Source organism: Mytilus californianus, unplaced genomic scaffold, assembly GCF_021869535.1.
Source record: "Mytilus californianus isolate M0D057914Y unplaced genomic scaffold, xbMytCali1.0.p SCAF_7, whole genome shotgun sequence".
NCBI lineage: Eukaryota > Metazoa > Mollusca > Bivalvia > Mytilida > Mytilidae > Mytilus > Mytilus californianus.
This window is the reverse complement of record NW_026262723.1, coordinates 22,976,374-22,998,411: the sequence shown is the minus strand read 5'-3', so window position 1 is coordinate 22,998,411 and position 22,038 is coordinate 22,976,374. Positions and strand designations below refer to the sequence as shown.

The following is a 22,038-nucleotide window of genomic DNA, read 5'->3' as shown; positions in this document are numbered from 1 at the left end:
CTTACGACAAACTTTAAGCATTTCTGTACCTTTATTAATAATGCTTATTTTCTCTGATGTGTTGTTACTGATTATTCCATTACATTTGCTTTCAACCCCTAGGGGCATAAATGTGCATTTCTTAATAAACTAAACTATGTTGTTGATTGACGATTAATATAATGTCGGTATTGAATAAAATGATTTGAAGGTGTCAAATATAAGCTGGTGTGCTAAACCTTTAGTTGTGGAGTCCTATATTGAAACAAAATTATTTTAAATATTTTTGGACAAAAAAGGAAATTGAAATTTTTTTTTCGATTTTTATGTATTAATTGGTTATTCAGTAATTTGTTGTGCAATTGTTCTCATTTATTTACTATGTGAAATGTGTTAAAGGTCTATAATGAGTTGTGGGGTACAAAGAAACATTTTTGATAAATAGGACAATTTAATTTTGACAATTTTCACTAGATTTGAAATTTCATTTTCTTAGATATGATTGCAACACTAGGAAGTATAGTCATTGCCGCTACAGGAGAGGAAATTATGAATATCTTTAAACAGAATATACTGGAATCTTCTGGTATCGACACAGAATTTACTATTGAACAGTTTACACAGGCGACAGAACCAAATACTACAGAATCATCCTCAACTATTATAGCGGAGCAAAAGAAGGCAAAGGTATAAACATTGATTGTAATTTTTTAAGGTATGAATCTATCTTGATCTTCTTGGAAAATTTTGGCTAAAAAAGCTATCGTTGAAATTTTTAAAGAAAATTGGTCTATTGATATGTGATAAATTAAAAATCTCAAATCCAACGGTAAATTTTATGAATAGTGTAAGTAATTTTAGTATATAATACACAATATTTGGCTTTTCCAACACCGCTATCTCTATTTTCGATTGTTAAATTAAAGTAAACAAAAACAGTGAAATACACTGATGTTTTATATGTATTTTCGATACTTTTATTTAACACATATACAGAATTTTTTTTGGCGCAAACGGATCGAATTGTTTTAGTTATGTTGTTACATGAAAGATTGAAAACCGTTATTCAATTCATGAAACAAATATTGTAATAATTCATGGAAATTTTATATGGCAATACCAACTAATTTTGCAATGAGTTTTTTTTTGTTTCCGTTGATAAAAATGTTCGTGGATTAAAAAAGTACTTCGTGGATTTTTACCAAATCTACATATCACCCTATTAGGTTTTTTTAATATTTCATCTTAAACCCTTAAATTCGTAATTTATCTGTATGCATGATATCCACGAATAAGATTACCCCACGAATGTTGATAGTTCCACAGTACTTATTTCCCTATTTTCATTTTTAAAGGTTAAAGAAATCGCATCAAAAGTTTTGAGTGTAGCTGACACAATATACCAGTCTGTTATAAAGAACCAGGCAACAGATGAACCACCAGTTGTACTTCAATCTCCACTACTAACAGTTCTGGCACAACGTAGTTCTATATCCAAAATTAATAACTCCAATGTCGACGCTGTCGGAGGATCGTTCAAAATGCCTTCATCAGATTCACTTCTATTAAACATGGAAAATTCAACATACGTCGATGTTAAGGTTGGACATTTCGCAAAATTAAAATATTCCTATAAGAGACATCAAAATTTGAAGGTCAACTACATAAGCTATTTAAAAAATAAACCTATCTTGTTTTGCAAGAAAACATGCATGAATAGTATATATCATCAACAAGGGTTAGATTAAGGGAATAAAAAGGAGATGTAAGGTATCCATCATTAAGACAGTAACCAATCACTACAAAAGATGTCAAATCTTAAATGTCTGTTTAAAGTCAGGAATATGGCAGCTGTTTTTCACTTGTTCCATTGATTGAAAGCGTTTGATTTTGTCAGTTTTTATGGCCTACTTTTTGGAGTTTGGTATTTTTGTTATACTTTTTAATCGCCACGACTTTATAAAATAATGACTAAATTTAATGAACATATATACGTTATATACTAAATTTTTCAGGGACAAAACATGAGCCTGCATTTTAACAATGCGATATTTTATTAAAGTCAAGGATTTATTTTAAACATGAGAATGAAAACATAACTATGTTTTATGCTATCTCTTATAAGTGTATGAATAGTAATTCAACAATTTACATTCTGTTCTCTAGCTGACATGTCAGTAACTGTTAGAAGTCCTTTGTTGATTTATGTTGATCATTGTCATTTTGCTTAGTTTCTTCTGTTACCTATTCTAACATCGGACTCGCACTTTTTTTTAGTTTTACAGTGCGTATTGCTGTGTGTTTGTTTATTCCACATTGGCTAAAGGTATAGGGGAGGGTTGAGATCTCACAAAACAGGTTAATACCCCGCCGCATTTTTGCAGTTGTCCCAAGTCAGGAGCCTCTGGCCTTTGTTAGTTGTGTAAGTTTTTTTTTTAATTTTGGTTCATTTATATATTTCGGAGTTTAGTGTGACGTCCATTTTCTCTGAACTAGTATACATTTTTGTTTAGGGGCCAGCTAAAAGCCGACTCCGGGTGCGGATTTTCTTGCTGTGTGAAAGGCCCATTGATGGCATTGAGCTGTTTTCTGGTCTTTGGTCGAGTTATTGTCTCTTTGACACATTCCCCGTTTCCATTCTCAATTTTATGATATATCGCAATCATTTAAAACTCACAAGATAAAAACAGTTTTATTTTGTAGTATTGCAAATCATATTGCATTATATGTAAACTTGATCATGTATATATCTAAATTTCAGGTGCTAAGTTCGCAAACAAACCCTTATATATGGGATACTACAGCTAAATACATCAATAGCGCCATTGTGACCATGGACATATATGGAGACGAAGGACAACTGATAAATGTTACAAATCTTCAGGAGGATATTGTCGTTGATATTTTGGTAGATTCTTCAGCACTAAGTATACAGACTTTTAGTCTAGATGTTGATAATTCAGATAGTTTGTTTTTTCATTCTTTTAGCGTTCGTTCTAATGATAGTGTTCTTAGTATTTTGATCGAACCAGGTGAAATCAACAGGAAATTGGAAGTATTTGTGAAATTTGGAGATTTCCCCTCTGTGAATGATCATGACTGGAATATAACAATCCCCCATTTAGTTACTGAGACGTTAGGAGATTTAGATTTGTTTGAGGAATTGTCTCACAGAGTGTTCTTGTCACAGGAATATGTACGACAAAATGGAGAAGGTATATACTTCATTGGAATCAGAGGAGAAGGTATGACTATAAGGCTGTTACTGAATTTCCATATTTTTGTGTTTATTTTATTCTTTTTCTGCAGGTTATTCGTTTTTCCGTTTTTCGCGAATTAACATAATTTGTTTTGTTGTGGATATTTAATTTCTTGGTTTTGATAAAATTATGTAATTTTGTATTTTCTTGAACTTGTATAACTATGAAATCAACGAAAATTTGTATCAAAAAGGGTTACCAAAGACTAAGATTACTTTGTATCACATGGATAATATGAAAAAGATGTATAGGAAGGTTGAATCTGATGCATCATCAATCGTGTGTTTGCTACCACTCTCGTTATTCCCTTGAGAAATCATCATTTCAATCTAATATTCAGAAAGATGAAACAAACCAATAAGTATATGACTTAGCAGCAGACGATTGCTGTAACGTACGTCATAGAAGGCGGGATATGGTTCGGAACACAACAAAAAAGAAATATAAGTATGATTGAGCCAATATTTCAATATTTAAAAATTTATTTTTCAGTGAATATAACGGAAGAAGATGTATACGAAGATTATTATGAATATTCGCTAGAAACAGAAGAACCAGTAATTGTTAACTACACCCTAAGTTCTGTAACGTCGGGTTGCTATTATTGGAGTGATATGCAGGATAAATGGACGACCTATAACTGTTCTGTACGTTCTTATATATATCAGTAAATATGCTAATGTTGCTCATCTGGACTTTTTCAGGAAATTCTTCAATAATGATATGACTATACGATGGATCAAGGTGGTCTCAAGATTTAACTGTCAGCGGCTACTTCGATATTGCGTTATTGTTTGGTTTAGTGTCAATCATAGTTTATATTTTCGTGACTTGTTTAAAGTTTAAGTATATCGTATTAATTTTCACAACATCCAGGTTTGACAGATGTAAGTTAAGATCTTTGACGGGTTTTGATTCATTATGATTTTATGTGTTAAAATTTAACGAATGAAATCAAAGGGATATTCAAAATTAATAAGTCGAAGAGAAAAATGACACCTACAAGACAAACAAGTCCATAAAGATTTTTTTCTATGGTACTATTTTTCGCACATTATGACAACCTGAATACAATAAAGGAAACAGTAGTATACCGCTGTTCAAAAGTCGTAAATCGATTGAGAGAAAACAAATCCGGGTTACAAACTAAAACCGAGGGAAACAAATCAACTATAAGAGGAAAAAAACAAAATAACAGAACACAGAAGTGCAAAAAAACAAAACAAACAACAATGCAACATTCATAGAAACGAATTATTAAATAACAACTGCCATATTCCTGACTTCGTACAGGACATTTTAAGAAAAAATGTTGGGTTGAACCTGGTTTTGTGGCTAGCCAAACCTCCGCGCTTTATGGCAATGTTAAATATACCGCTAAAATGACAACATTACATGATTACATGACGAAAACAGAGTACAAATAAATGCAAAAACACCAAAGACAGAGAAATACATAAATAAATAATATAATAGTACATTTCGACATGTTAACCAATAGAATTACGAAGTGTGTGTTTGTAACACGAATGGATCAACGCCACAAAAAGTAACGTCACAGGTAAATTTCTAAAAAATGGATATAAATCAAGATTAGGTTTCTAATTATTTTATTTGATGTATTTTATAACAATTACAAGAATATTCATATAAAATTGTGTTAGTAATAGTGCAACTAACTATGTCGGCCTTCCTTCCAAATCATTCTGCGTAAAACAAACGTTAGTCTTTTACGAATAATTAATTTATAAAATATATATTCATACATTTATCTTTTGGCAGGTCAGTCCATTATCAAACACCAACTTTACCAGATGTCTTTGTAACCATCTAACGTCATTTGGTGTTGACTTCTTTGTTCCTCCAAATGAAATAGACTTTAAGTCCGTCTTCAACAACTTAGACCAGAAACTTAAGGATAACTGGGCTGTTTTGGCAACACTGTGTGGATTTATATTGATGTATATTGTGGGTATCATATGGACCAGATACCAGGATAAGAAAGATATCATTAAGGTACTCAGTTTAAATTTGCTAAGATAGTATACATTAATTATCCAATGTGTAATACGGAAAAATACAGAAAAAAATAAGGGTAAGAAGCTTCTACTTATGGCAAGTGCAAGTTCGAAGAACAGTAACATTCGTTATTATCCACGACACAGATATTTCCGTTGTTAAAATGCTATTGTGAAAATATGGACATATTTAAAATGTTCTGTTAACGTTAATCTTGTATTATGCCCCTATGTATTACTTACATAGTAAGATGGTTCATATACCTCTATATCCTCTTTGTTGATGCTTAAAACTTGTGACAAAATATTCAAATTAATTTGATTTTTTAAGTGGGGAGTTTCACCTCTGATGGACAATATTGTTCAAGACAACTACTGCTACCAAATAACAGTGTGTACAGGAATGAGGCGAGGGGCAGGAACCAGGTCACATGTCAATTTTATTCTGGCTGGTGATTTGAAGGATACAGGTGTGAGACAACTAGAAGATGAAAAACAAATAAAGGTGAATACTTGGAAAAGCAAATGCAAATGATATGAATTTGCTAAGATAAAAAATTATATGCATGATGAAGCATTTTTTATTGATACTTAATGTAGGTTTGATCAACCATTACGTTAAGCAATTTTGTCTGAATGATTTGTCCAATGGTTCATATTAAAATAAATCTAACTTGGATGTTGGATGTGTACTGATTGATATTTTAGTCTTAGATACATGATTTTTTTTATTAGTTGTTATTGGCTGAACTAGTTGTCAGTAACTGCGAGTACTGTCAGATCTGTACTTAGTGTCTTTTTTGTTGTAAGGGATGAAGGATGAATAAATACCCTGCCACGTCCGGTCTGTGTTTTTGTTTGATGTTTTTCTGCTTTATATCGATCTGATTAGTTAAGTCTTTTAACTGATTTTTTATAGTTTGTTCTCATGTTGTGCTGTTATACCACTGTACAAGGTTATGGGAAGGGTTGAGCGCTCACAAACATGTTTAACCCCGCAACATTCTTTATGTGCCTGTCCCAAGCCAGGAGCCTGTAGTTCATTGGTTGTCGTTTGTTCATGTCGGTCATATTTGTTTTTCGTAAATTGTTTTGTTATAAATTAGGCCTTTTATAGCCGACTATACGGTATGAGTTTTCTCATTGTTGAAGGCCGTACGGTTGCCTATAATTACTAACATCCACTTCAGTTTAACTTTGGTGGTTATTTGTCTCATTGACAATCATACCACATCTCCTTGTTTTTATATTGGGAACTGTACTGCTAAAATTAAGTAGCACATATATTTACATGACTGTGATTATATAGAAAATAGGCCAGCTAGTTTTACAAAGAAAAGCTCATCAAATTGATTAATCGCCTGTTAAACAGGTGGACACATTAATTTGGTCTGTACATTATATTTCAATAGGTAATACAATAACTTTGTTTCTTATGCCAAGCTTTAATAAAATGTTTATTTTTTAAATTGTTTCAGACTTTATCCAGAGGAAGCATAAATCATTACATAATGAGTGTCCCAGAATGGCTAGGGCCTCTGACCTATATTAGGATGTGGCATGATAATACGGGGAAGGGGAGAAATCAGGGATGGTATCTTAATAAAATAATTATCACTGACCTACAAACAAGGGAAACGTAAGTAATAATATATTTGAATAACCTCAGAAGTTTAAACAACAAAACACCAAGAATATACTAGTAGTTTTTTAATGAAGTAGTATACATTATGATTTGTCCATTCTCAAAAGCAATCGTGATTCCAATATTTTAGCTTTGCAAACTTTATACCTAAAGTTAACAAAGTTCCTGGTAACTGGAAAAAGATCTACAAAAACAGTCGCCATGCTTTAAATAGCATAACGTTACGTGTTTTAGTCCGTTTAATATATAATTATCTAAAATGCGCAACATTCCCATAATTACGTCCATTCAGATATATATCAGTCAAGAACATATGTCCGCTATACACAGAGATGGTGACGACACTAAGCAATCAACCAAAAAAATAACCAAACAATGAGACAAAAAGAAGTAAAGTAATGGATGTTCCTTTCTTTGCAGGTTTTTCTTTCTGTGTAACAAATGGTTTGCCGTAGAAGAAGATGATGGTATGGTTGATAGGTTGATACCAGTAGCAGGATCACAAGATCTCACAAGCTTTCAAAACGTCTTTATGACAAAGACAAGGAAAAATTTCAGTGATTCACATCTGTGGATATCTATTTTCTCAAGGCCACAGAGAAGTAGTTTTACACGAACACAAAGACTCTCGTGTATTCTATCGTTAGTTTTCACCACTATGGTGGCAAATGCTATGTTTTATCAAGCTGAGGAAAAAGTTGCAAATGTTGAGTCATTTAAATTAGGACCCCTTGAGTTTACATTACATGGGTTATACATAAGCGTTGTATGTAGTTTTATTGTGCTTCCTATAAATATTTTAATTGACTTAATATTCCGAAAATCACGTCCAAAGGAAACAAAGATTACAAATGCATTCATGGGAAATATTAAACCATTGAGAACACTGTCAGAAATTAGATTGAAAACAAGACATTTTAAGTCTGATGATATGTCTATAAAAGAGGTATCAAACTTTGATATTGTACCAGAGGAAGAATCAGTACATAGAAATTGCCTAGATGGTGAAGAAAAGAAATCTATTACTCAAGAGGCATCGAACGAGCATCATCAAACAATGAAACGCAAAGAAAAATTTAAATTACCTCATTGGTGTGTTTACATTGGTTGGGTGTTAGTTTTTATATCTGCTGGAGTTTCATCGTTCTTTACGTTTCTATACAGTATGGAATGGGGTAAAGAAAAATCCTTAAACTGGTTATCATCTATGATTCTTTCAATATTTGAATCGGTTACAGTCATACAGCCAACCAAGGTAAGTTCTAGTATTTTAATTGCATTGATTAAGTAATCTATTGTCAAATAATCATAGAGTCTCCGTTGTAATGTTGTCTTGACTTATATCTTGTCTTTCGATAGATTATCGTCATTGCTGTACTAATTGCTGCATTACTGCGCAAACCGGATATTGAAGATGAAACAGACTTTGATGAGGATTCATCTAATCATCCAAAACCAGATGAGGAATTGCTTCATTCCTCACCAAAACGTGGTAAGTCCTGAATAATATGTATGCAAACAAAGGGTTCTATTCTTAGCAATAATATCACATTAAATGTTTTAATTAAGATTAGTACTTTAGTTGCAATTTAAAAATATTCGATGATTTTGGCTATAATTTTCTTTTGGTCCCTTTGCTCATATAGCTCTTCCTGTATTTCAACATACCCGACCTTAACATGTTTGGTTTAAAGCGTTCTTGATGAAGCGTAATCAAGAAAAGCGTTTCAAACACACCAAATTCATAAAGTATAATATTAATTTGAAAACAAACATACCTTCCACTGCAATGATATCTTAAATATAACATGAATATTTGAAAAGCTCTTTTACCAAAAATACAAATCAAGGACCGTTTATCAGTTTTTAAATGATTTTCAATTTTGCAGAAATGCGACCATCTTTACACATTGAACCACCAGACCCTGAAGAAGTTGCAAAAGCAAGAGAAATAAGGTTAAAAGAGATGAAAATGCACGCTGCATTGAGGGAAATTGTATTTTATTTTTTGTTTCTGACGTTGATGATATTGGTAGCAAATCATAACAGAGATACCAGATCATTTAATGTAAAAGATGCAATTGTTCAAATGTTAACAGTGGAACAAAACTTAACCAAGGTTTGTTAGTTAATGCTCTCAGAGATATTTTATCATATTTTATTAAAATGATATCTATCCTGAAATGGTTAGGACCAACGTGTAATATAAAATAAGAAGATATGTTATGATTGCCAATGAGGCAACTATCCGCCAGAAATAGGTTTGTTTTCAATATCTATTGTGACAAAATTATTCGAACAATCCGAAATGAGTACATTTAGGGGTTTGGATAATATGTAACACACCATTAAATTTCTGCATTATTGTTGAAACATAATTTGAAGCAGACTTGGAGTGCACTTTCCTAAAACCTAAGGACACATTGGAAGCACATTTAATGCATTTCACACTTAACTATAGGTTTATTTAATCAATGCAATACTTCTTACTTGCTTATCACAACATTCCTACAAAATGTAGTAAGCAAGGATTTACTGAATGGATCATTCCTGTCAACATGTAAGTAAAGAGGGAGTAAAGTGCATGGAAAAATGTATAGAATGAAATTGGTTTCACGGTCGGTGAACGAAATTTTTATTTTTAAAAGTTCTATCTTTTTGCACGATACATGGTAATAACGGCCTTTCTATACGAAACATAGTAAAGTGATCTTCTGTAAATTGATCATTTACGAAAGTTGATGTTTTTGATTTTTTGTGTATCATATTCCAGAATATGCATTATCAGTTCTAGAAAATATTAAATTTTCTGCAGTTTTGACCTGAAATAATCTTTCTTGTATATTTCCAGATCCACAAAACAGAGGACATATGGAAATGGATAAAGTTGGAATTACTGCCAAATCTCTATGTTTCTAAGCATTGGAATGGCGATCCGTTGGGCTCTCTCGGGGACAGGATTGTTTCAACATTACAGTCGTATAGAGTTGGTCCAATAAGAATAAGACAAGAACGAGTTAGGCCTGGTAAAACTATCTTTAGTGATACTTATGTTATTGCTACTTCCAAACGTTCTTTTGTTTTAAGTTACGTCTAGCGTCTAAATATGTATGGAACACCCAACGCACCAAACTCTAGGGTTTATCAATAACAAGATTGTGAAAAGTATACACTAATGTTTCTTGGTGTTTATGTGTACTAGAAATTTGTCAGTAGTAAATCTTACTAGATTAGGGAAGACGCTATGAACATTTTATCAATTCAATCCAAAATTATTCACAGTTTTATGGGATTATTAAATATGAATTGTGATCACTGTTAATTGTACAGCTAAAAAATAGTTCCTTATGGTTTTGAAATTGCATACTAGTAAATGACTGGATGAAAATAGAAAAACAACAAAAGATCAGCAAATGTTCCTCAAAGTCTTATTTTAACGAAATACTTACTTATAGAGGTAAAATGAATCGGCAAAATTATTGGAAAAAATCAAATCATTTCTCACAATTGCTCTTTTCATGTTCACACATTGATTGACCAGTAGTGTTTTATTTTTCTCAGTTTATTTAAGACATTTTACCATTTCTTGGATCTCAGGTTACATGAATCTCATATCAATACCGATTTTTTTTTGCATGGCGGGCGATGCATGCATATGAGATGCTTAACATGCCCTCTGTGTTTGTTTGTTACCTTGATTTGTCTCTTCCTAATCGATTTACGAGAATAGAACATTGGTAAAGTACTATTGCCTTAATTCATTATGTTCTATAGTTTGACGCTTGCTATTTGAATCGTTATGTAAAGCTTCCTAAACACGTGCACAGCTAATTGATTGAAAATGCCTAAAAGAATTGCCAAATCCAAAATTCAAATAACGCAAGTCTAGCCAAGTACCACACAATGATAACTCGGACAATTCTTCAAAAAATATTTGCGTGTTGATGAGTACACTTTCCAAATACATAAAATGGTTTGTTATCTTTTATAGTCTTTTGTAGACGGAACGCGTGTCTGGCGTACACAATTTTAATACTGGAATATATGATGAGTTTTAGTATTTCGTGATATGAAAAAAAAATGTAGCAGAATATATCAAACGATAACAAAACAAACAATATTCAATATTGCAGTCCTAAGTATGAAATCGTCCAAATTATAATTGCATATTGTTATTCTAAACTGTTTCCCAAAATTGATCGCCTTGAAGATCATAAAAAAACATTTTATTAAAATCAAATATGTCAATAAAGGTTTTGATTTGTAAATATTTGCCGGTATTTTTAATGATCATTCTGTTAAAGAACAAATCCCTGGCTATTTTGATAATACTGAACTCCCTCTTATTTGTTATGTTTACACAAAATCTACCCGGAAATATGTATTTAATTATAGCGAAGTGGGTAAAGATGTTAATATCAGTGACAATACACCTACGTCATGAAATTGCAGTAATTCCGAATACATTTATGGCCCCATTTCCCATGTTATAACAGGAGACCTTAATATCGTTCATGACCGAGAGTTGAAATCTTTCCTCAGTATAAGACCTAAATATCGTCCCCCATCAATTATTAATTGGAATGATTGTCGTAACATCATCCACGACTCACTCCTTACTTACTGCGTGAAATGGATGAAACGAGAAAAAGCTGACAAAAAATCCTTAGATTCTTTTTTTTTAATTCAGTAATGAACATAGTTGATATTCGTATTAAACATTTAAAAGAACATTTTACTCCCAACAACAACCATAATAGCCTTATTTCTCGTATCAAACATAAGCTAAAAGAACTCGCCACGGAATTTGTTTTTGTCCCGGCTGATAAGGCTGCTAATAATATTATTGTTTGACGTAAATTTTACATTGTGGTTCTGCAAAAGGAAATCACGAATTCATCAACATTCAAACTGACTCCATTTTCGGAAAATGACATATGTAACAAACATAAACTTTTAGCTACTTCTTTACAAGCAGAACCAAATACAATGAAAGTTCCAACTATGTACTTGCTTCCGAAGCTGCACACAACACCTTACAAATATAGATTTATTTCGTCTTCAAGCCATTGTTCCACTTCTAAACTGTCTATTCTACTTACTAGTTCACTTGATACAATAAAAAACCTGGTAATACATTGTGCAAATAGGGCCTTTGAAAATAGTGGAAATAATTACTTTTAGAGTGTTTAAAAATTCGTTGGAAGTACTTAATAAATTGCATGCTTATATTGGTGATTTCGAATCTGTTCAAAGTTTTGATTTTTCTACCCAATATACCACTTTGCCACATAATCTCATTAAGAAAAATTCACACACCTAATTAAATGGGCATTTAAAAAGTCAAAATGCGAATATATATGTTCTTACTCTTTTAGGGTTGGGGTTACTCTTTTAGGTCATTTTTAGTAACAACAGACAAAAGAACTATGTCAATTGGACCTGCTTTGATACGATTACTGCCCTTGAAATTTTACTGGATAACATTTTTGTTCGCTATGGAGATTCCGTATATCGTCAAGTTATCGGAATTCCCATGGGAACTAACTGTGCACCACTTATTTCGGACCTGTTTCTGTATTGTTATGAGTTACAACTTATGACTCAAATCAGCAAAGACCCATCAAAACAACATCTGATACAAAAATTTAATAACACTTCTAGATATTTGGATGATATATTGGCTCTCAATAATGACGACTTCAGTATGTACACTAAAGAGATTTATCCTGCTGAACTGACTTTAAATAAAGCTAATACAAACAATGAACACTGCCCATTCCTGGATCTTGATATCTATATCTTTAACGGGAAGCTTAAGGATGTTCGCTACTTTGTTTCAAAATAACAAGCTTTTTAAAAGTCTGTTATAAATTGATAGTATATAAATAAAGGAACTAAAATAGCAGAAAAAAATGAAGGGTCCGTGTGCTTGTTTTCGAGATATAAGCCATTGAAAATTTGGCGGGAAATAACTCTCTCTAGACTTTTCATACATTTAACATTGGCACCCTTTTTCTTTAAAAAAAATATGAAAAAATAACAAGGATTTTATAGCATTTTCAAATATGGCTATTTAAACTATATGTTATAAAACTATGAAAAGAAAAATAGGTGTTAGCGGGCAAATTTTTTATTGGAACTAACATGGATAAAACTAGAGGATTCCGAATATCTGACAAAAAGTCAAAAACAAGAGTAGCGAACATCCTTAATACCAAAATTTATGATAAAAGAGATGATTTTTCATTTCCTATTGTTAATTATTCATTTTTAGATTGTGACGTTCCCTATCACCATCTTATGGTGTTTATATATCTGAACTTGTTCGATTCGCTCGTGTATGTAACAACGTATTAGATTTTAACGAAAGAAACCTCTGTATTACTGAAAAATTATTACATCAAGGTTTTCGATATCACAAACTAGTCAAAACATTTAGTAAATCTTATCAACGGTACAAGGACATCATTCGTAAATATAAATCAACATGCAGACATCTTATACGTTCAGGTATTTCACATCCAATCTTTTATGGTGATATTCTATACAAAGCACAAAAATGTCGACATTCACATCAAAAGCTAACCAAACCTTTAAACAGACTTATTCAGAAGGGGTATAGTTACGATACTGTTGTCAGGTCATTAAAGATGGCATTTTTTGGAATTAATATTGATTCACATATAGTGTCTAAACACATTTATTCTAAAACCAGTTGTTGGCATGATACGGGTTATGTTCTACTCATATATTTTATGATGGTATGATACTAAACTCCTAACGGGAGGAATTGTGCTTGACTTTCATATGATGAGGACATAATCTTTCAATCAGTTTAATTGAGGTCTGGAACTGGCATGTCAGTAACTGTTAGTAGTCCTTTCCTTTGTTAATTAATGTATCATTGTCATTGGTTACCTATTCTGACACCGGACTCGGACTTCTTTTAAACAGAGTTTTACTGTGCGTATTGCTGTGTGTTTGTTTATTCTACATTGGCTAGAGGTATAGGGGGAGGGTTGAAATCTCACAAAACATGTTTAATCCAGCCGCATTTTTGCGCCTGTCCCAAATCAGGAACCTCTGGCCTTTGTAAGTCTTGTATGTTTTTTTAATATTAGTTCATTTATATGTTTTGGAGTTTAGTGTGACGTCCATTTTCATTGAACTAGTACACATTTTTGTTTAGGGGCCAGCTGAAGGCCGGCTCCGGATGCGGGATTTTCTCGCTGTGTTGATGACCCATTGTGGCCTTCGGCTGTTTTCTGCTCTTTGGTCGGGTTGTTGTATCTTTGACACATTCCCCATTTCCATTCTCTATTTTAATATAAATTCTATTTTTCGTTGCAGAATCTTGTAATATTCCATTTGTTATTCATTCTGTTCTGGGTGTCTGCAGTCTGGATTGGTCAACCGATGTAGGAGATGAAAAAACTTATAGTAAAGGCTGGTTAGCACTGTCAATGGGAGTTACGTACGATAATGTACCAAATTATCCTTGGAAATATCGAGGTCTCATGGAAAATGAAGGCATTCCATTTAAGGGTAGTTTTGGTACTTATCCTGGAGGAGGTTATGTCGCAGATTTAATTGGAAAATACGATCGCGTTAAACAAACGGTAGAGGAATTAGAAAAATATCATTGGATAGATAGATATTCGAGAGGAATATTTGTCGAATTTACTTTATATAATCCAAACGTCAATATGTTTTCCAACATATTTATATCATTTGAACAGAGTACTTCTGGAAAAATGATGCCAGAATTTTTCTTGAAAACATTTCGTTTATTTTCCTATATTGGTGGCTACGGACTATTTGTTGTGGCATGTGAAATTTTGACTGTAATATTTATTGTTTATTATCTTGTACGTGAAATAAGACAAATACGAAACCAAGGCCGACAGTATTTCAAAAGTTTTTGGAACATTTTGGAACTAAGTAACCTGTTGTTAGCCATTATAAGTATAGCCATGTATACAATGAGACATGCCATTACCACCCTGGCATTAAGAAGCGTGACGAAATTAAGAGGTAATCCAGTATTAACATTTAAAATCTATTCCGTTTTTTGTACGAATTCAAATTTTGTACAGATTTTTATGTACTTTCTTTTGTCGTTTCATCATTTCTACAATTATGTCGTATATTTCATTTGTATTCACTTATTTTTTAGTTTTTAGACATTTTGTATGAAATATAGGAAATCAGGACACGCGGTTAAAACCTTTATAAATCAACAATGAATAAAAATAGAAAATATAATTCATTCAACGATGCTTATGGACTCATAGAATGTGATTGCCCGGCTTATATCAATTCGTAATATTGACTAATTTTACCAGCCAGCTATTACAGGCACACGCTTGTAAACTATAGCCATTATATCTGAGTAGTTTTCAATTAAAATCTTCGATTCGAGGTTTAGTCTTCATTTATTTGATACAATAAGAAGATTTGTTTTTGTCAACAATGCTGCTAACAGTATTTTTACGATTTCTCTTTTCAGATAGATTTTATAACTTCCAAAGACTAGCTATGTGGGATGAGATATTTGGATATCTCGTAGCTTTCACAATTTTTGTGTGCATAATTAAACTTTTACACATGTTTCGATTTAACCGTAAGATGTCTATGCTTGCGGGTGTCATTAAGAACTCAGCAAATGAGCTTGCTGCTTTCTCGGTAGCATTAACAGTTTTTATGCTTGGCTATGCTATATGGGGCTACATGATGTTTGGACCAAAGTTAGCTTCATATCGGACTATGTTGGACTCTTTAGAGACTTTATTGGCATTTGCTTTGGGAAGTTACGATTACAGATCATTGGAAGAAGTAAACAGAGTATTTGGTCCGATGTTTTTCTTTGCATTCTTTTTTTCTGTGATGTTTTTGCTGATCAACATTTTTGTTGCTATATTAAACGAATCTATAGCAGCCATCAAAAAAGATGTTTCAAAACAAAGCAACGAATATGAACTTGTTTCTTTTGTTTGGAACAGATTTATAGCATGGACAGGAATAAACTTCAACAGAATACTCCAAAATATGAAATTAAAATATTTCTTAAGTAAGTATTAAACCTTTTGCATAGTTTTATATATTGGATGTCATTGTAGCCTCGCATTATCTATATGATAGTTATTTACTTTTGATTTATCTGGGATTTTATAAAACAAGAATAACATTTTTATCTTTATTTGTCATAATGACCCATCCTTAAAGTCATATGAAACGGGTTTCTGGTATATTTAATGTTAAGAACATTATTGAACTAATCAATGCCTATATACTAAATTAAGTCATGTGTGCACTTTATTTTACATTTATTCGAATTAAAAACGTGTTATCGACAAATATATTTAATTAGGTGATTGTTGATCGAAAGTTTATGTACAAATAACTTTCGAGTTTTCTTGCTGAAGTTTATTGAATCATGACCTTGATAAACAATCAACACAGAAGCATGGAGTACGTGAAAAATAAGTGAGACGATAGGGAGATGTTAAGTTGTTTCTTTAAATACATTGTCCATGCGTTCCCATTTGTTTATTAAACATTGTCGTTACAGTTGTTAATTGATTAGGTGTATTTAAAAGATTTCTTTCTGAATCGGTTAATACTAAATTTCTTTCACGATTGTTTACTTTTCTTTCTTTATGTTTTTTCTCGTCGCACTTGCGCTGTGATTGACGGATTTATAGTGAAAGGTGTCATGGTTCAGGTCACTGCATACGGAAAACCTTTCGGGGCATAAGAGTTCTGAAGATTTTGATAAAATAAAGGATGATCTTTTAAAAGAAAGTATATGTTCATGTGTTTTGTAGTAATCTAAACATATATCTAAAATATATTCAATCGTTTTTTTTAAATTTGAAGTATCATATGACCTGAATAGTAAAACACTTTTTTTAAGTAATATTGTAAAATAGGTTTTGATTATTTAAAGGGTTACTAGTTGTACATTGTTATAAATTATTTTTATCGTCAATATAATTTGTATTTTACGTTGATAATAATTTTACAGAATATGTACATCTTATACGTTCATGTATTTCACATCCAATGTTTTATAATGGTAATATTCTATACAAAGCACACAAATGTCGACATTCACCTCTAAAGCTAACCAAACCTTTAAACATACTTATTCAGAAAGGATATAGTTACGATACTGTTTTCAGGTTATTAAAGATGGCATATTTTGGTAATAATATTGATTCACTCATAGGGTCCTTACATCGGAAATAAACACATTTATCTCTAAAACCAGTTTTTGGTATGATACGGGTTATGTTCTTCCCATATATTTTATGATGGTATGATACTAAACCCCTAACGGGAGGGATTGTGCTTGATTTTCATAGGATGAAGACATAATCTTTCAATCAGTTTAATTGAGGTCTGGAGCTGGCATGTTAGTAACTACTAGTAGTCCTTTGTTAATTAATGTATCATTGTCATTTTGCTTAGTTTCTTTTGATAACTATTCTGACATCGGACTCAGACTTCTTTTAAACTGAGTTTTACTGTGCGTATTGCTGTGTGTTTGTTCATTCTACATTGGCTAGAGGTATAGGGGGAGGTTTGAGATCTCACAAAACATGTTTAACCCCGCCGCATTTTTGCGCCTGTCCCAAGTCAGGAACCCCTGGCCCTTGTAAGTCTTGTATTTTTTTTAAAATTTTAGTTCATTTATATGTTTTGGAGTTTAGTGTGACGTCCATTTTCATTGAACTTTTCTCGCTGCGTTGAAGACCCATTTGTGGCCTTTGGCTGTTTTCTGCTCTTTGGTCGGGTTGTTGTCTCTTTAACACATTCCCCATTGCCATTCTCAATTTTATTCAACAACCATTCCCATCCCGCAAAAAAAATTTATTACATTTCTTTAGCACCTCGTTCCGTCACTATTACTTTGATTTGGATTTTCGAAAGAAACTTTGCATACATTCCTCGTCAACACAAAAAGTGAGTTTTTTCCTATTATTGTATTATTTAATTGTAAGTAATTCACGAGTCGGTGAAAGTATAATTAAACAAAAATCAAAATATATCTAAATATTTTTTGTCGAGAAATATTTTTCAGATATATACCTATTTAGCTAATGTGACGTTATTTTATATTGTAGGTGATGAAGACATCAAAGAACTAGGAGAATCTGTTGACAACATCGAGGATAAGTTGGATGATATATTTGTACGGCTTGACAACTTAGCAGCTGCATGCACTAAAACTGAAAATTCGTTTGGAGAGAGTAGTGGTCTACAACCTCCTGTCTTTTCCCACCTTTTTCCTGGGTCATTTAAAAAACCGATCACGTTTAAACAAGAGAATTCAATACAACATCCTGTTTTCAAAACAGAAAAATGGTATGCACCAGATGCTTCAAAATGTTAAATTTTGCATCTAATACAAATCGAAAATTACCAGAAATAGAAGTCATCAAAACATGGAATGTGCATTGAGCTTTTTCTTTCAACGACGATTGTGTATCAATCCACAGAATTCAGTTTTGTTAACGTATGTTAAAGTAAATATGTGTGCTGTATGCATAATAAATGCAACAAATGTTCTATACGCATAAGAGTGATATGTATTTCATACAAGAACTTGAATGCAAATATAAATCTTTTGGGTCCTCAAACATATGACTTGTTAGTTAGAAATAAAAAAATGTTATGTTTTAGTTATGTTATTACTTCCCTTCTATTCTTCAAAAAATATACATTTAATGATATACATAACAATCAATGCTATGCTATTTTATGATGGAAATATGTCCGTACAAAGGTAAATGGAAATAACACTGACAAATTTAGTGCGTTCGAACGCTTTTCTAGATTTACTTTCATCAGCTTAGCCAAAGGAATTGGAATCTTATTTAATTAACAATTTATCAAGGAGGAATTTTATAATAGTCAGTATAAACCATGGCTTGCCGATGCACAGAATGATAAGCTGATGATTAATAATTTGTGAATTCAGTGAAAGTAACATGTTGTTCATGTAAGATTTAATTGAAATGAGCTTACTATTTACACCACTGGGTCGATGCCACTGCTGTTGGACGTTTCGTCCCCGAGGGTATCACCAGCCTGGTAGTCAGCACTTCGGTGTTGACATGAATATCAATAATATGGTCATTTTTATAAATTTCCTGTTACAAAACTTTGAATTTTTCGAAAAAAACTAAGGATTTTCTTATCCCAGGAATAGACTACCTTAGCCGTATTTGGCACAACTTTTTTGGAATTTTGGGTGCTCAATGCTCTTCAACTTTTAACTTGTTTGGCTTTATAACATTTTTGATCTGAGCGTCACTGATGAGTCTTATGTAGACGAAACGCGCGTCTGGCGTATTAAATTATAATCCTGGTACCTTTGATAACTATTTACGTTCATTGAAATTATTTGAAATCTACCATATCAATTTTCACGGTTTAATTTTAGAAATTGGTAAATTTATTTTGCTGTACAAATTTGAGTCCTTACATCAACATGGCATGAATTTAACTTAAAATAGTTTTAAATCAATAAATGTGACATGCACATTCAGTTAACCCCTATAAGATGTGGAAAACGCCCGTGTATTACTGATGACTTGTGTATTGATTAAGTTTACAACCATTCCACATATCAAGTCAAACAAAGTGACTTTCTACCTTCGTTTATAACAAGAAGGAAATGAAGTTCGATAACCAATGTGACAACTAAACATTAAGACGAAAAAAGTGAACAATTACAGGTCACCGTACGGCCTTCATCGGAGAAAAAACTCATACTGTATAGTAAGCTATAAAAGGCACACAGTATGACAAAATGAGAAACAATTCAAACGAGAAAACGAACGACCTGATTTATACAATAGTAATGAACGAAAAACAGATATAGCAGCCAACAACAATCACTGTATTTCATGTTCCCTCGATTTTAGTTTGTAACCCGGATTTGTTTTCTCTCAATCGATTTATGACTTTTGAACACCGGTATACTACTGGACAGGCAGCTTTTTTTGGAGTAAGCATTCATTGTTGTCTTAACGCTTACAGTCAGTTGTTTCATACGTCAAAGATCCTTGCGAACATGGGATTACTTATAATATAAAAAGAACTAAAAGACTTGCAAGGAATCTTCGAAAAAAAAAAATTGCAGGCCGATGGTTTTCTCTTTTAATTATTATTTATTCTATAATGACGGAGCACTTTTTATAGATTACAATGCAGTAAGGGTTATGATCATTGATATTGTTTGTACAGTGCCATATATAGATGTTTACATCCTCGTCCTTTGGTCTCTGGTGCATAGTTATATTATTGGCAATCGTATCACAATTAAAAACCTTACTTGAAAGCAATAGTTGTAGCATATGTTAAAATGTAGGTACATCTCTTATTTAGCATGCCATGTTTTTATTACGATTGAAATTTAAACTAGCTTCAGAATTCTCAATGCTAGTTGCATCCTCACGTAACAAGAGTATCAATATTTGATACTCATTTTAGTGCGCATGCTACGTGATACTTGAATAACTGTGAAGACTTAAAGTGTGGGCAGTTAGATAGTTAAAACATTAAATAAAGTCGTATTCTTAAGGCTATCAACAAGACAGTCATTATTGTATTAGGTCATCAGACTCTCGTGATGAAGTTGCGACCTTTTTAGTGTTGGTATTGTTGTACAAACTACATAGGAAGCACCCGTTTTGATTTTATAGAAGCGGACAAGAAATAACATATGTAAGAAACCGTCTACTCCGCTTAATTCAATTGAAACTAGAAGAAAATTGCTGTACAGATATGTTCCTATTGTAGCGAGTGAGCTAGGTCTTTTCGCAAAATATAAACTAAGCAAGACTTTCAATAATTTGAGGTGTAATTATAATCTTTGCTAAGTCTCGGGATGTTCGAATTACTAAGGATTTTCTACCCCAGGTATAAATTACCTTAGATGTATTTAGCTAAGCATTTCGGAATTTTAGGTCCTCAATGTTTTTCAACTTCGTTTTTTAATTGGCCTTTTCCGTTTTTGATTTGAGCGTCACTAATGAGTATTTTGTAAACGAAACGTGCGTCTGATGTAAAAAAAATAACAAGTTTGGTAAATTTTATGAGTTTTTTTGTAAGCAAAGAGTGATAATAAATTTTAAAGAAACACACAAATTAAGTATATCTACTATACAAGCGAATATCACCAGCCCATTATTCAGCCTTCGTGTGCTGACGTTGAATATCATTAATGGTGTCATTTCCTGTAAATTTTATGTTCATAAGATGTTGAAATCATTCGGAATACTTTAAGATTTGTAAACCCTCTGGCATAGATATTCTTGGCAAGATTTGGCATAACTTTGTGAAATTTTGATTTCCAATGATCTTACATTTCGTAATAGATTAGATTTTCTAACTGTTTTGATTGACTACCACTGGTGAACCGTATTTAAACGGAAAGTGCGTCTGGCGTACTGATTATAAGCCTTGTATCCTTGATGATATAATATTTTACTTTTTGAAGTTCTTTCAATTTACTTTTTTCAATTGAATATTTTAATCGGGTTTTTTCTGCTTTTCCGGCGACCTCGATGATGACGACGTCGTCAACAATTGTTAAGTTTTTTCTGTTACGTTTGTTTCATAAGAACTACTTGTGATAGACCAAGGATAGTTTGTATGAAAAAAATTGAAAACAACACGTTTAATAATTTCATGCGTCCGAAGCGCTTTTCTGGATTTACCTTCATCAGGAACGCTCAATGCCAAACATTTGAAATCCGAGGGATGTATAAGTACCGAAACAGTTGAAGAGCTATATGACAAAAATACCTAAAACAAATAGCCAAATCCATCTAAAGTCAACTTTGCCTGAGGGAGTTTCTTTATAATTTCAAAATTTATGAAGTTTATGAAGTTGCATTACTGTCACTATATATCAGTTTGACGACTATTTTGAGGCCCTACCTCCTAGGCCATGGTCCAGTGACTTTGAATAAATTAGCAATTTTGAATGTAAACTTTTCTGCTTAAGTTAGTTTGATAGGAACTACTTGTGACAGATCAATGATATTTTGTATGAAGTTGCATTGCTATCAGTACATATCAGTTTGACGACTATTTTAAGGCCCTGACCCCTAGGCCA

At 32.3% G+C, this 22,038-nt stretch overlaps 1 protein-coding gene across 1 annotated transcript in view; it reads left to right on the top strand.

Moving 5' to 3' along the window:
- LOC127707503 (uncharacterized) overlaps positions 1–18,593 on the top strand; it is a 55,707-nt gene extending 37,114 nt beyond the window's left edge. The window contains exons 28-41 of the mRNA XM_052212080.1: positions 476–666; positions 1,335–1,580; positions 2,741–3,224; positions 3,732–3,886; positions 5,022–5,255; positions 5,589–5,762; positions 6,736–6,896; positions 7,323–8,157; positions 8,262–8,394; positions 8,792–9,021; positions 9,754–9,928; positions 14,256–14,939; positions 15,415–15,975; positions 18,035–18,593. Coding sequence (XP_052068040.1) covers positions 476–666; positions 1,335–1,580; positions 2,741–3,224; positions 3,732–3,886; positions 5,022–5,255; positions 5,589–5,762; positions 6,736–6,896; positions 7,323–8,157; positions 8,262–8,394; positions 8,792–9,021; positions 9,754–9,928; positions 14,256–14,939; positions 15,415–15,975; positions 18,035–18,303 — 4,532 coding nt within the window. The 3' untranslated portion in view covers positions 18,304–18,593. The remainder of the gene's footprint in view (positions 1–475; positions 667–1,334; positions 1,581–2,740; positions 3,225–3,731; positions 3,887–5,021; positions 5,256–5,588; positions 5,763–6,735; positions 6,897–7,322; positions 8,158–8,261; positions 8,395–8,791; positions 9,022–9,753; positions 9,929–14,255; positions 14,940–15,414; positions 15,976–18,034) is intronic.
- The last annotated feature ends 3,445 nt before the right edge of the window (positions 18,594–22,038 follow it).